Source organism: Marmota monax, unplaced genomic scaffold (assembly GCF_021218885.2).
Source record: "Marmota monax isolate L192 unplaced genomic scaffold, Marmota_monax_Labrador192_F-V1.1 WCK01_AAM20220418_F8-fsc00220, whole genome shotgun sequence".
Lineage (NCBI taxonomy): Eukaryota > Metazoa > Chordata > Mammalia > Rodentia > Sciuridae > Marmota > Marmota monax.
The window spans coordinates 1,403,162-1,418,749 of NW_026693909.1; the positions used below are offsets into that span (position 1 = coordinate 1,403,162).

General features: G+C 58.1%; 2 protein-coding genes across 7 annotated transcripts in view; one reads left to right on the top strand and one right to left on the bottom strand.

The window, feature by feature from the left end:
- Positions 1–9,408, bottom strand: part of Bahcc1 (BAH domain and coiled-coil containing 1) — a 56,552-nt gene extending 47,144 nt beyond the window's left edge. For 2 of the 6 annotated variants that reach the window (XM_058585261.1, XM_058585258.1), the window contains exon 1: positions 9,167–9,402. In XM_058585261.1, coding sequence (XP_058441244.1) covers positions 9,167–9,344 — 178 coding nt within the window. In that variant the 5' untranslated portion in view covers positions 9,345–9,402. Of the gene's footprint in view, positions 1–9,166 lie in introns of all 6 variants that reach the window. The other 4 variants (XM_058585260.1, XM_058585259.1, XM_058585257.1 and 1 more) reach the window with 4 other exon arrangements.
- Positions 9,409–11,734: 2,326 nt separating this feature from the next.
- The window catches only part of LOC124105824 (uncharacterized), a 48,352-nt gene continuing 44,498 nt past the window's right edge, over positions 11,735–15,588 (top strand). The window contains exons 1-4 of the mRNA XM_058585224.1: positions 11,735–11,806; positions 11,979–12,210; positions 13,754–13,879; positions 15,001–15,253. Of these exons, the coding sequence (XP_058441207.1) occupies positions 11,735–11,806; positions 11,979–12,210; positions 13,754–13,879; positions 15,001–15,253 (683 nt within the window). The remainder of the gene's footprint in view (positions 11,807–11,978; positions 12,211–13,753; positions 13,880–15,000; positions 15,254–15,588) is intronic.

Sequence of the window (15,588 nt, forward strand, 5' to 3'; positions counted from 1 at the left end):
CAGGTCTACAAAGCACGGCCATGCAGTGTGCAGGGGCCTGAGGTGGTGGCACTGCAGCCTGGTGACATGGATCTGATGTCACCGCGGCTCACGGCTGGCACAGCCCTCTTCAGGCTGGCGAGCGCTTGAGGTGGTGGCCAGCACGTGGCGATGTCAGGGGGCAGGGAGGGCGAGTGCCCAGACCTGGACCCTTCGTCCTGCGTTCTCACGGTCCCCTGTTGGTCAAGCACAGCAGATGCACACTTGGCCCCTTGTCGGCCAGACCTCTGCAGACACCCCCGACCACTCCAGGAGGGACTGCTCTCTCCCAGGGCCCCTCCTCACCTGCCGGCACCCTGTGGCCCAGATGAAGTCACTGGCTTTTGTCCCTGATCCTAGGTGCCCGCTCCCACTGGAGCCCCAGCATGAGATGGACAGACACGGTCCTGGCCACCCCACCAGGGGCAGTCCAGCAGTGGGGTGGGGCAGTGTCTCTCCAGGAACAGTCCCTTCTGGCTTTCCAGCTTGGGCCTCTGGGCTGGCTGCACCCCGTCTCCAGCACCCCACAACCTGCTCCCACACCTCTTAAAGTAGCATGTGACCTGTGCAGACAACTGAAGGGTTCTGAGGACGAGGGGGTGCTGGCTCAGCCCCCTGCCTGGGGAAGACCAGCAGAGGATGCCGCCGGGTGGGGCTCCCCTTCTCCTCTAACTCAGGTTCCCTGGCCGATCGTTCATCTTCCTCTTTTTCAGTAGAGGAAAAACCAAACAGGCCTCACCTGTAGGTTCCCTGCCTGTGGCCCTTGGTGGCTTGGGGCAGAGGGAGCCCAGCCAATGGTGTGGCCCAGCCCTGGGAGCTATGACAGGACAGGACTCAGACAGTGCAGACTCAGGACCCAGCCACTCCACAGGAAAGTGGGCCCGATGTGGGGGAAGGGCACGGGGCTAAGCACCCTGGTCAGGCTGACTGGTCAGTGGCCCCTGCAAGACCTCACGAGACAGTCCTGTATAGGCAGTAGGGGTCAGGGGTCAGCAGGGAGGCAGGAGGGGGGCAGGCCCAGGAGGTTGTGCTTCCCAGGAAAGCTCCAGTGGACATCAGACATGAGGGTAGAGAGGTGGCCATGTGGACGGTGGGGGGGGGGGGATGGGGGGATGTGTTCAGGGTCAGGAGGCCTGAGGCCTGGGCCCCATGCCCAGGGCCCCAGCCTGACCCTTCCCAGCGCAGCCCAGCTGTTGTGTTCCACCTGCGTCAGCATCACCTGAGGGCTCAAAACAATGTGCCCCCAGACCCCTGGACCCACTGTGGATCAGAATTCTGGGCAGGGCCAGGGGACAGAGACAGTGTCTGGGGACAGATGAGGTGGGAACATAGGTGGCTGGGCATGTGATAGAAGGACTAGGGTGGCTAAGAGTGTGCATCTCTCAAGGACAACAGAAAGAAAAGGACAGGGTGGCAGACAGTGGCCAGTAGCAAGGGCCATGACATGAGAGCTGGGGTTTGGGGCAGGGGACCAGGGTTGAGGAGCAGGGGGAGGGAAGCAGAGCCCAGTGCTGGGTGGGGTGGGGGGACTCTGCGTCAGTGGCAGGGCCTGGGGAGGGTGCAGGCTAGCTAGGGTGGGAAGCTGGCCAGGCACCTGGTGGGGGACGGCTCACCCAAAGTGTTTGGTCTGGACGTGACACAGGACATCTCAGAGGTCACTAGGGATGGGGGAGTCCAAGGCACACTGTGGGGGTGGGCAGCCTGTCGGCCCGGCGGAGGTCCTGGGCCTTGCCCTAGATGGTCACTGAGGGCCCGCAGCTCCACTCCCTCCAGCAGGCACCGGGAGCCAAGGGCAGAGCGGTGATGAGGAAGACCTGGAGGAACAGGCCCCTCCCTGGCTCTGGGCAGCCTGGCTCTGCCAGGGCTGGGGGGACGTGGGTCCCCCTGGGCCATGGGAGCCAGCACAAGGGTGAGCCTGCACGTGACCGGGCAGCCATGGACGGCCACCTCTGCCACTGTGAGCACATGTGAGCTCCCGCAGCTCACTGCTGGCTGTGACAGGGGTGGTGACGGCCAGGGATGCTGGGACGTCGGGGTCAAGGTCTGCAGGTGTGCCTTTGCTCCATCAAGGGGATGCAGTGTGGCCATCTGCAGCATGGCCCCTTCCCCACCCCTGCCATGGTTCCCCACCCAGAGCTTGTTCCTTGCTTTTCTTGTCCCCAGCTGTCCTCCTTGGCCTGCCCTCTTTGGTCCTGAACCCACTCACCCCCACCTCGTCCAGCTCTGCTCCCAGCATGCAGACCAAAGGGCTCAGTCTTGCCTGGCTCTGGGTGGAGGGGCCATGCTGCTCCTTCCCTGGACCCGCTGGCAGAAGGACAGGGAAAGCCAGCCCTGGACACCAAGGAAGGACAGGTGGGAAGGAGGTCCAAGCAGGACCAGGCTTTTCCAGGGGACGATGGCAGGCAGTGTGCTTCCTATTGAACATGCTAAGGATTCTTGATTGGCAGGGCAGGGGACCCCACGAAAGCACTGCTCCCCAGGTCACCCTCTGCCTCAGACCTAGCAGCTGCCCGGGGCCTCCATGGGAGGCCCGGCTACTGTCTGCTGCCCTCCCTCATTTCTGGAATTTTCCCTTAGGAAACCAAGTCCCTGCACTGAGTGAGGGTGGGCTGCTCCAGCCTGCAGCCGGCCCAGGGGAAGCCGCAATGCCCCCGCGGGCCTCACGGCCTCTTCTTTCAAAGACAGTGGAGGCTTTGTTGGGGGAGGGCCCAGCCCACCTGTCTGCTCCCCTAGGTCGGAATGAAGACAAGGGCTGGTGGCTGGTCCGATCTGGAACCTAATCACAGGGACAGCTGCAGCCACAGCCTGCCATGCTGCCCGCTGGCTCCCAGGTTGGGGGCTGCACGCCTTCCTGCCAGGCTGAGGCCCACCCCAGACCCGGTGCGGACCTGGTAACCAGGGCCTGGCGCCCCCTGCTCCACGCGGACCACCACCTCTCCTGATCCCACCCGGCACCCACCTGTCCCCAGAGCCTGCTGTGGCAGCTGCTCGCAGGACCACGGGCGGCAGTGATATTATATATTACGACAAACAGGGGCAGCCCACTGACAAATAGGCCTGCGTGGTCTAAACGGTATATTATCCCATAAAAACGTCAGCAGGCAGAGCAACGGAGCCAAAGCCGAGCACCGCCCCACGCCCTGGGCCCCAGCCGGGCCCTTCCCAGCGCAGCCCGGCTGCTGGTCCACTTCCCAGACATTGCACACTGGTTGTGATTTTTGTCATTTTGCTTGTTGCACTGTGTCTGTGGTGGGGGGAAATGAGGTCCCAGAGGTTAATGGGGAAGAGTGAACCCAGGGGGGCTGCTCCCTGCCGGCGGGTGGGACACCCAGCAGAGCAAGCCATCCTCTTGCCTCAGACAGGGCACACAGAAGCCCTTCGCAGTGTGTCTGCAAAGCAAGGAGAGAGACCTTCTGGGCCTCCAAGGAGTGCACTGGGCAGGAGGCTGCCCAGGAGCTGAGGGTTTCAGAACCTCCTCTGACAGGTGAGGAGCAGCTGGCCAGCCTCCAGAGGGGCCTGAGGCTGCCTGTCCTGGGGACGGCTTCTTTGGAAATCTCCGCCTCATTTGGGGGATGCTGGTAGTAAAACAGGTAGTTACTTTGTTTGAAGATATTAGGTGTGTGAGGCGCGTGCAAGGCGGGGGAATGCCTCACCAGGGACGGTCCTCTGCCACCAAGTAGAGCCCCTGCACCCCTTCCCTGACAGTTCCCTCACCCTGTTCCCAGGGTGAGCCCGTCACAGACTGAGCTCAGGGGTGAGAGACAAGCAAGCAGCAGCTGCCACAGCGTCCAGGACATGGGGTCAGGGGCAGCTCTCAGTCCAGGGGGACTATATTCCCATGTTTACGGTAGGAAGGAAGCCAGGTGGGGCCCAGAGGCCTCAGAGGGGAAAGGGCAAGGGGGCTCTAGGGATAACAACCAAGGTCCCTTTCACCTGCCTGCCCGGAAAGCACTTATTCCCAGTGGCACTGGCCGAATTCTATCTGTGCTTGGGAATTCCCATAGCCAGGGCATGGAAGGTCCCAGCCTCGAACCCTGGAGTTAGACCAAAGCATGCTGGGAAATGTAGTCCTTAGGGAGTTAGGAGGGCCAGCAGAGACGTGCCAGAATATTTAGTTAGGGAACAGCCCAGGAACTGGAGAGAGCAAAGGGGACTACCCTGACCCCAACTTAAAGAGTGGAAGTTTAAAATTCCTGGGAAAAGCTGCATTTAAACATCTGCTGCCTGATTCTAGCCTCAGATAATACCCACAGTGGTTTTTCTGAACAAGAATTCCTGAAGCTCTTATTTTGATAGTGAGACCTGGGAACTCCCCAGGGAGGAGGGACCCTGACCAAATTGCCCAAGGTGAAAGAAGCATCCAGAGTCCCTCATTCCTGTTCTCCTCTGGCTGCGGACACAGAGAGAGAGAGAGTGGGGGGCATGACAGGAGAGGGTGCCCATAGACTGGGTGCTACCTGCTAGCCTGGGCCTCCAGGAGAGGCTGCGGCGCATCCTGAGTGCTTGCCCATTATTTACGCTCACAGCCTGCTCTGATGACATATGTAAGTTGACAGCGAACATCCTATCAACTTGCTGGAGTGTATCTTGATTGTTAAAACACACTCTTAAAGGTGTACCATCATTTATCAAATTAAAATAGCCGCACCTTGCTTGTTCCTTCTCTGTCTTCCCAATGAACCCCTAGCAGTCTTCCTCTTCTTCTGGCCTCCGGGGCATCCTGCCCTAGCACTGGGCTCTGTTCCTCAAGGGAGGATGCCCCCGCAGCCGGGGACCCTGTCCTCGGCACCCCCTCCCCACCCTGCCCTGGGCCAGGGCAAGCCCACTAATCGCCAAGAAGTGACAAACGCCAGAAGCCCCACCAATTAAATTTAAACTCATGCAAAGCTCAGTGGCTAGTAAATTATTATTTTTATTAGCTTGAACCAAGTTCCCGTAAGAGAGAAAGTCAACTTGCTCCCATGAATGGCTCTTGTATAATTTATTTAACTCTGTGCTCTTTGCCAAAGCCTGGAATATTTTTAGCTCATTCTGTTGTTGGATTTGGCTTTTTTATGTGTGTTTCTGAAGGGTATTTTTAGCCTCATCCATGTTATTCTAACAACCTCCGATGCGTTTTGTCCTGTCTGTGCGGGCTGCTGAACCCTGTCTCGCAGGGAGAAGAGGGGGATTTCTAAGAATAACCGGGGAGTGTTTGGGGGTGCATGTGTTCGGGGAGAGGTGCTGTGTGTCAGTGCTACTCCCTGCCCCCCTCCCTAACTCACTCTATTGCTCACATGACCTGGATATTCCTATAGAACACCCTGGTGTCCTTATAGGAATAATCAGACATGGTGGCAGCACAGCCCCACGGAGAAAAAACCCACATTCCAAAAACGGCTGCAGCGGGGTGGGCGCGGCCACCGCAGCCAGCCCTGTCCTCAGCTGCCAGATTCCCGGAGCCCCGCGGCTCCGCTGGGCAGGGTGGCAGCTTTGCTGTCTAGCTCTGTCACTGATGGAGCAGGGTGGGTAGAGCCTTCAGAAAGTAGCTCTTTTCACACCTACTTAATGTTGGTAACTGCCGCAGAGACACTCCATCGTGTCATAGAGTTAATGAGGTATTTACGAAAATGTATTTTTTTCTTTACCAAAAAAAAAAAAAAAAAACACCCCACGTGATGAGGAAGGGGGAACCTTTGATGGGGTCTTTTCACACTAGGAAATTATCTTTTTTCTCTACGGGCGAGGCAGGGTTTTTGGTGGTTTTGATTTTATTTATTTAATTTCCAGGCGGGTCACCTGAAGCACTTTTAGCAGGAAGAGGGTTGCAGCTCCAGGGGAGCAACCCCAGCCCAGGGCACCTGGCTGTCCAGGCCTGGGCAATTCACACCCCAAAGACAAGAGAGGGGCAGGAGGGGAATCCAAGATTATTCATACTAAGATGTGAAATAGCCCAATGCCAGAGTCCCCGGCAAGGGGGATGTTGGGAGGACAGGACAGGAGCCTACCGTGCTTTAAGGGGGAGGGGCAGGGCAAAATCGGGCTCTCTGGGTTTCTCCCTGGGCCTGGGCTGCCCTCTGCGCAAAGGCGAGGTCCCCAATTGCTGCAGGCAGTAACCGTTGAGAAATCTTGGGTTGGATTTTGTTGACTCCCCTACCCTTGTTTTGCCCCCCTCCCCCCACTTCACAGCTTTGCCTCCGGACCATCTGTATTAGAGACAAAATCTAACACTGCACTAAAAATAATGGTTCCAAACATTTTAATTGCACTCTTGGTGACAAGGTGACTGGAACAGCATTTTACCATAAAACCCTACAGCCTGAGGGTAAAGCCACCAGCACTTTCATGTTTGGAAAAACAAGGGAAGGAGCCCAACAGCCCAGTGTCCCCCTGGAGTCCCGCAGGCTGACAATGTGAAAGTGCTGAGTGGGAAGGGAGGAAGGTAGCCAGCCGGGAGACCCTCAGTCCAGCCTGCGTGGCCCTGCCAGGTCAGGCAGGGGGGAAGGCAGACCAGCGGAGGCAGGGCCTGCGTCCCTGATGGCTGAACTCTCTGCCAGGGGGAGCTGGGCACACTTCCCCAGCATGTTTCATCTTCCTGTTCGGCTGGTGCAGGGAGAGCGGGCTGGGCTGCTGCATCCCTGGCCTGCAGAACGGGGCCACCCAAGGAAGAGGAAGAAAGTCCACCAAACTGGCCATTTGGAAATCCACACATGAGATGTAAAAACAAATTGTGTAACTTCATTACACATTTTTTTCCCCTCCTAGATCCTATGTAGATGAAGAGTAAAGCAAAGGGATCCCGAGTGTAACTCCTTTTCTAAAAATACAAGTATCGAAATGTTTAAACCAGCACCATATCCGGGCTCTCGGCGATTGCGAGTTCGGCTGCACGCTGCACAGCCAGGCTTCCCACCACAAACAGGTCGGACATCTCCAAGCACAATTGGTCCCTCCAGTCCCCAAAGGAGTGGAAACTGGGCCTCCAGGAACAGCGGACATGTGGCCCTCTAGCCCCTAAAAAGGAAGCCCTGAGAGACCTCCAGCGCCCTCTAGGGCCCCCCCCCACCCCCCTGTGCAAGGGGGACGCAGGAAGGGTTTGGGGTCAAGCAATGGCAACAGGCAACGCAGGACACAGGCCAGCAGGCCCAGTGCAATCTCTCACAACCCTCTGCAGCCTGCACTCCAAGAACCACGTGGTTAAACTTAGAATGAGCAAGACAAAGGTCCAGGCCACCCCACCACACTCCCACCTGACTGGGTGTTGCCTAGGTCTGGAAATAAGGGCAGGAAGGGGAAATGGCGGCTGACCAGGAGCTGGCCAGGCTGTGGGTTGGTAGATGGGGTCAGGAAGCAGCAGTGACCTGAAGTGATGGGAAACAGGGAGTAGCCTGGTCTCCCCAGGCTTCATGGCCCGGACTGACCTGGGCACTGCTATGAAAGCCTTGGTGTCAGGGGCCTGTCCTCTCTGGTACTGTGACCTGCCAGGCTAGAGGGCACTGCATATCGGAGGGGGGAGGGCAAATGCTCCCTTCCCATCCCCCATCCACAAGGTTCAGCCTCCCCACCCCCCAGCTGGGGCCACAGCCTGCAGCCAGAAGCAGGGGCTGGTAGGAAAGCTGGGGAACTGTCCTTGCCTTCACCACAATCCCCTCTCTAGCTGCCCCAGTGGGGCCTGAGCTGGGTGGACAGTATCTCAGCACAGGGGCGGGAAGAGATACTTAATAACCACAGGGACAGCAGGAAGGTATTTTTAAATCACCAATTGCTCAGGCCAGTCCTTTTTCTCTTTCCAGTTATAAATCTATAGGAAGGAAAAGGGAGAGAAAGAAAGAAGAGAACGGAGAGAACAGGGCAGCCTGGAGGAAGGCTCTAACAGGACAGCAAGTGGCCAGTGCCAGGCTGACCCCGCAGGGAGCCCTGAGCCCGCAGCTTTGAATACCCTCTGGCTGTTAATGCTGGAAGCCCGTTAGTAATTAAGCAATTTCGAGATTTTTTTTTTTTAAGGAAATGTACGTTTTGCTTTTTGACTGCCCTCCCTTCCGACGTTTCCCTTCTAGCCCCATCTCTGCCATCCGTTTTAATCCACACACTAATTGTAATCCCATTAAAGCAGATATAATTTTATTAGTATTCACAGTTCATCAAGCTACAATAATAACTGTTACTGCCAATTTTTTTTTTTTAAATCAGCAAACAACATTTCTGATGTTTAGAACAAACTGTAAACAAAAGCAAGCCTCCCTGTGTGGTGACCCTGAGTGTCCCCCAAGCAGCCCCTAGCACTTCCACAAACTCCGCAGGAGAGGGCCAGTGACCTCCGTGGAGTGGGGCGCGGAGCTCCAACGCCCTTCCCCTGGTCGTTAATATCGGCGACCCTGGGACTCCAAAGGCCTGTGGGCTCTGGCAAGGGACAGAAGCGCGGACGCCCGGCCCGGCTCCACCAGTGCCGCCCTAGGTTCTCTCCTCTTGGCGCAAACTCGCCGCGCGCACTCGCCTGCACCGAAATCCCCAGCGTAGCGCGGCGCGGCGCTGCCCTCCACGGGCGCGGGCTGCTCTGGCCACGCTTTGTCCGGCTTTAGCGGGATACCAGAGGCACTTGTTAAAGCAAATGCATCCCCTGCAAACCCATTCTCGCCCTGACACTTCAAGGCTTTATATAGAAACAGGATTTGATCGTCTTACACCAGCAGTCCCCATTAGCGCTCGCCCCGCGCACACCGCCCTAATCCGCGGGCCAGGCGCGCCCAGGCCCCCTCCCCCAGCTACACAGCCGTTTTGTTCCGCAGAAAGCTCCTCGCTGTCCCAGCCCCAGAGCGTCCCAAGGAGGTGAATGCAGAATGCAGAAAAGAGGTTTCCGCGGAATTTAGTTGTGCAGGAAGGGGTGGGGGAGGGTGCCCAGAAGCGGAAGGCTTTATTTTTATCGGGCTAGCGGGCTGCCCTCTCTCGGAGACCCCGGGGGAGACCCCGGGAAAGGACGCTGTAAACTGAGGACCCGGCTCCTGGACTAGCCGGACTCGTGGCCCTCTCGGCGGAGGGCAGGGAAATGAAACCAAAGCTTCGCGAGCTGCTCGGAGGAGCGGAGGGGCGGACACCCATTCGACTCTCGAACTCGAACGATCCCACTCCCGCTGAGCCTTCCGTCCCGCACCCGCCCAGACGGGACACTGACCTGTGTGTGAAGCCATGGGCAGCGGCGATGGGAAGTACTTCCCGGGCTGGAAATGCGCGGGGGGCTGAGTGGCGGGCCCGGCCGGGGCGAGACGCGCGGCGGCGGCGGCGCTGCGGTGGCCCAGACTCCCGCGCTCTGAAAGCAGATGAGGCGGCGGCGCGAAGTCGCGGCCATCCATGCCGGGCCCGGGCCCCGGCCCCGACCCGCTGCTGCCTCCCGGGAGCAGCGCGGCCGGGGCCCGGGGGCGGCTCGGCGCGCGGGTGGCGCGCGGGCGGCGCGGAGGAGGCGTCTGGGGTCACCGGCGGCAGGGGCAGCGGGGCCCGTCAGCACGCGGGCGGACTGGGCTTCTCGGCTGGCGGCCGCACATCGAGCTGGCGGCCGCCGTGCAGGTCCATGGTCTGTGAAGGCAAACAGAGAGACTTGGTGAATCGGGGGCTCGGCTCGCGCGGGGGTCCCCGCCCCACCCGTCTCCCTCCCCCCGCCCTGGCCGGAGCGGTGGCCAGGCCCGGCGGCGGGGGACCCGAGCGCTCCGCGCGTCTCTTCTGCCGCACACGCGCGCGCGCCGGGCCACCCGGGCCGCCCAGCGCCAGGGTCCCCGCGCATACACGCACCATCCCGACCACGTTTGGCCTGGAGGAGCCAGGGGCAACCCGGCCGCGCTGCGCGCCACTTCCCCTTCGCGTCCCCGCGCTTCCCTGCGGCTAGGGCGCCGTGTTGAAGAGGCTGCTGGCTCCACTGGGTGATAAAAACCCAAATCTGCGAAGCCATCACGCACACTCGCGCGCGCACTCACACACACACGCGCGCACACACACACACACACACACACACACTCGCACACCCTCTCCCCTCCCCCGCTGCCCAAAGGTGTCTCGGAGGAAAAGGCCTGGGGTCCAAGCTCTCATTTTTCCTCTCTCCCATCATTCCGAGGTCCAGCTTTTACTGCATTCCGCTTAACCGAATAACCATGCTAATTAAGCGAGTAATTTTATTGATTGTAACTCAAGAGTTTTTTTTTTTTTAATAATCTTCCTTTTCTCCCCTCTCCCATCCCCCCATGCGTCTTTCAGTCCGTTCTTTTGAATCTGTCGCCCCCCTAACCCAACGGGACGGCCCCCGCCCCCCGACACCGTGCCAGGATCCCAAGCCAGCTCCCCGGAGCCGCGGGCTCCCGCATCACCTGGGCCGCCGCGCCGCAGTGCCCGGCCTGCTGTCCCCGAGCCGGGAGCTTCCTGGCGAGGCTGGAACAATCACCCCGCCCCCCAATCAAATTCGCCCAGGATCTTCCTCTGCGGATTGGGGGCTTTGGGGGGATGCTTTGAGAGTCGGAAATTGTTTTCTTTCAGCCTCCCAAATCGGCCACAACATTTCTCCATTCAGTGTCTGCCTGTCCAGGATCGCCCAGCTAAGGTCGGTCTCCGCGTGGCCCGGCGGCCCAGGGATGCGGATGTACGGCACCGGGTTCGGCCCAGCAGCTGGGGAGGATGGGCCCGGCCCAGAGCGGCCTTCACCCACGCTCAAGTCCCCGCAGACCCCGGACCTCCATGGTCCATCCACCCCCACCCTCGGCAAGGCCGACTATAAATGACCCTCGCCTGTCTTCTCTTCCACTCCCACCCACCAAGAAGCATCTACTTCCAGGCGAAATTGGGGACAATTTCAGACAAGGCAGTAAAGCAACGGAGCAAGCTATGTTAAGTGTGCACTACCGAGGGCATGCTACCAAAGGTTCTCCCCTTCTCCATTCCTCATATTTCTTTTTATTTCCTAAACACACATTGTTTTAATGTTTGCTATCACCTCCAACAGAAGGGATATGGACAAGCTCAATACTCTTTAGTTGTGAACTTTGCAGAAAACCTCGTGGTGTTTTTTTTTTTTTTTTTTTTTTTTTAATAAGCCGTCCCACCGTGACAACAAAGCGATTAAGATGTTTTCCATTTCGTAAATACCATTTTAAATTGCTGTATTTTATGCTTCGAGTTCTACAACGTCTTATTTGCAGACTATTTTGTGTCTGATTTAATCTATAACCGAAAACATAATGTATTAAGTGAATACATATTTGCTCAGCTGATAAGCTTTTTTAATATTTATTCGGAGAGCTTTTGCATTGTAAATAAACGGGACTACACAAAGAGTTCTCTTTGTCTCGAAACTGCATACAAAGGGGTTTGGGGCTCCTTTCCCTCTAGGGATCGTCACTCTCCCCGGGTCCAACAAATAACTCGGCTCTCTGTCGCCCAGGCCCGCAAGCGAGCACCAGGCCTCCAGGACCCGGAGAGCGCAGGGCCGAGGGGCTGCTAGCTCCGGGGTCAGAGAAGGGTATGTCCTGGCCCTGCAAGAGGCTTGTGCGCTCTGGCCCTGGTCGGCGCCTCTCGAGCCCCGGAGGGCGCCAGGAGGGACAAAGGGAAAGAAGGAAGGGGAGGGAGGTCAGGAACCCGCGGCTTCAAAGGCACAAGGGCCGGAGAGGGGTCGGGGGGCTGTGCTAGCGGAGGTGCTAGGCTTTCCAGCGGCCTCTGGGGAGTCGTGTGTGTTGAGCTTTTGTTTTGTGGGTGCCCCCCAAGTATGAAATTTCAAAGTTGTGGAGAAAACGCAAGCTACTCGCGATTCTCGGGACGCGGGCTCCTCTACGAAGCAGTAATTTTATTCTTCCACCCCCTGCGGGCGGATCGCGGACTCGATTGTTCCCTCTCACCTACCCGCTCGATATTTTACGCAAACAGGGGGCAGATTAGGTCGCCGGTACGTGCCGCTGCGATTCTTACTGGACTCGGGGAGACTTTTCTTTGTGTAACCTCTTCCCGGGGAGGGACTGCACCGCGTCTCCTTGTCTGCGAGCGACTGGCTCGCGGAGCCTGGGGAACCAGAGCCAGCCAGGAACCAGACGCGGACTGGCAGCCATCGCGGCCAGGGCTCAGAGTCCTGCGGCCCCGTAACTGTGGCGCCGCCACCCGAGGAGTCCCGGAGCTCCAAACCCACCCCCCGCCCAACCTCAGGACAGGCCACCGCAGAGGACCGCGAAGACTGCGCCGCAGCCCCAGGTAGGGTTGGATCAAGCAGAAAACCCAGCGAAAGCGGTAGTATGCAGAGGGCCCCCGCTCCTCCCAGAGAATCGCTGACGAGGGCATTTCGGAAAGAACTGAACCTCGGTACACCTCCCCAGGGTGGCAGGGCGTGACCTCCGGAGCCTTGGTTCCCCTCTTCCCGCGGCCTGACGCTTGTCTCCCGCGCTTCAGGATCCCGGGTTTCTTCAGGTTTGCTTTGTTTTCAACTGTGCATCTAAAAACCCGCTCTTGCTTTGGCCGCCTACTGGGGATCAGGGCTTGGGCCGGTCTGCCTAGCTCAGAACCCATCTCCCTCGCGCCAGCGAGCGCCCTGGGGCCTGCAGGCCAGGCCGGCACCAGGAGCGCACCGTGTTCGGGCGGTGCTACAAAACCCGCTCCCTGCGAAACGGCCGCGCCCACCCCCTCGGGAGACGAGTGAGAGTTGGGGTCGCGTCGGATCCCCGCGCCCGGGGACGCACCGGCCGGTGGACCCAGCCACGCGACTCGTAGTCCAAGCCCGCGCGCTGCCCGGAACGCATGCAGTAAAAACGTCCGGCTGTTCTAGTGCCCATCCTCTACCCCCACTCCTCCCGGGAATTTTTTTTTTTTCCTGAAATGAATTAGGCTTTTGAAAGTGAAACCCGAAAATCTCCCCTCCTCAGCCCCTTGCTGCAGCCGGGAAAGCCCCTCTGAACAGCAGCGGTGGCCGCCACGAGCCGGCCAGTTCCTTGTGCCGCGGAGCAACCGGGCGGAGCCCATATAGGACTACTCGGGCAAGTGTAGTAAGATGCAAGAGCAAATAATTGGGGTTGCTCGTGGTTCCTCCAGAGCTAGGCGCTTGCTGAGTGTCTACCCGCAGCCACCCGCGGGGCGCTCGGCAGACACAACCTGGCGGTTCCTGTCCTGTCTCGATTATTTATTTTTAATGCTGGATGTCGATCGAGACAACAAGCGCTCAGAGCAAAGCAAGGACGCATCACGGGGGGAATTTTAAACCGATCGATAAGATTTTTCAGAGGAAGAAAATAGCACTCATATATAAGTCCATCTTTTAGGAAAAAAGCCTTCTCAATATTATAACGGATTTTTTAAAAAAGGGAAAATATAATAATATTTCTTAACATCACAATCCTGAATTTATCTTGCCAAAAATGTAAATCCCCAAAGCCAAAATAAAATAATAAAAATACAAAAACAAAAAAAATGAAAGCAATTTCAGTTACTTACTGGAGGCTGTTTCCTGGATACAATTGAATGCAATACAATTAAATCAGTAAATGTGACTTTGTTTTGTATTCCTATTGGTATTTTCAATGTGCTGACTGTTGCACTGTAAATGCACCGCTTCCACAACAACGACTCTAGCGAGCCCATCCAGAGCGGCTCTCAAACCTGCAGCCCCGCGCGGCGAGCCACGGGCCCTGCATACTAATAAGCTCGTGCCACTCAGCCTGGAGCAGCCCGCGCGCTGATTGGACGCGCGGCCCTCCACGGCCGGGAGCTTGTGCCACTCATTCGGCGTAAACAGGCCTCCCAATAGGCTGGCGCCGGGCCAGGGAGCTGCCAATCAGGGAGCAGCAGGGCTACTACCAAGCCCGATGGCGCCTAATTCAAGCCCGGCGACTGCGCAGCTCCTTTGCGCAGATCATCGCTGCTGAATGGGAATGTGGCGGCGCTGGGCGGGAGAGGGAGCAGGGACGAGTGAGAGCGCGTGTCCAGGCCCAGGGGGAGGCTTTTTTTTTTTTTTTTTCAAATCCGCAGGTCTAATGCTTGGTTTCTGTGTACAAAATGCCAGGAGAAGAAACAGCAACGCCCCTTAAAGCAGATGCCCTTTTTCATACTTGGGATCTGTCTGGCAGGTGGCAGGACCTAGGTGCAGGTAGGCCCCACTTCCAAGCCCAGAGGCCTTCTCGGGTTTCCCAGACCTTCCACCACTCTGAGACTGCCGCTGCTCTAGCTAAAGCCCAGGAATGCGTGCACACCCGCGGCTCGGGCTGCACGGGCACTACCCTGTCCTCTCCCGGCCTCAGACTCGGAGAGATGAGTTCTTCCTCTCCCACCACCTATTTGCAAGCGCTCAATTTTTATCTCCCTGTGCCACACCTGGCAACGGAGCAACAATCAAAATGAAAATCGAGGATTTGTTGCTAAGACACGGATTATTCTTTCTTCTGATTCTGTGTTTCAAGGTCCTTTCACCTGATAATTTGGGGTGGGGGTCTCGGTGTGAAAACCGTGCATAGCATTTCTCTGTGCCACTCTCCTGCACATCTGTTAAATTCTCACAATGGAAAACAGCCACCGAACTATTCTCTTTATTGAATTCATATTCAAACCACTTTTTAGAATATTTTGCAAGCAAATATTTCATTTAGAATTTGATTTCCTATCCAAATGGTATTTATTCTCGAGGAGTCGAGGTGATGCCTTAGTGGCGATGAATACATTATTTTTACTCCTCTTTCTCCGTATGAAAAAGGATATATAAACGAGATGCTAGCCGACTCATTCACACGCATGAGAATTTCTCCATGGTTTCATTCCGGCTGGGAGGTGAAGGAGTTAAACTTGAGGCTGGTTGTCTCGTTTCTTTCCCCGCCCTCCCCCCCGCTCGCTCCCCCGGGACTGCTGGGATTGGTTGGCACTTGGCCATCAGGCTGTCAATCACCGAGTGTAAACAAGGCGCTGATTGGCTGTTGTCCAGTCCGCACAGGGCCTCCTGAAAAAAGCAATTACTGGCTCCGCGGTTTCAAGGCGGCCCCAGGCCGCTTGATGAAAGGAGATAAGCTGGGGACTGTTTCCAGGATCCCCGCGGGCCGACCCCGGCAGCCCGGGAGCGGAGGTGCGGCGGAGAGCCCGTGGATCAAAGGAATCCGCAGAGAAAGGGGAAAGCGGGCAGACGGACGAGCCGGCCTTGCCCCCCGCGGGCCGCGCTGGCCCGGGGTGGGGGCCGCGGGCGGGGACTCCGGGATTTCCCGCCCGCCGGGCACCAGACCTCTGCGGGCTCCCACTTCGGGCACTTGGCCTGGAGGAACTCCAGGTAAGCCCAGGCTCCGCGGGCCAGGCTGGGGGCGCAGAACGAGGCTCGCGAGCTTGCGCAGCCGGCCTGGGACCCTGACCAGCACAGGCTGGCGCCCTCGGAAGCTCGGCGCCGCAGCCACTCCACCGTGGCGCGCGGGCGGGCGGAGAGGCGCAAGGCATAAATCCCGTAGAGCGCCCGAGATCCGATTAGCGCGCGTCTATTCATTAGGCCGGGGGCGATTGAATTAGGTCCCCGGGCGCAGGTCTTGGCTGGGGGCGGCGGCGTCTGGCTCAGGCGCGGGTGGGAGAGCGCGGACCACCGCGCTCCTGGTGGCATCGGGAGCACCAGACGGC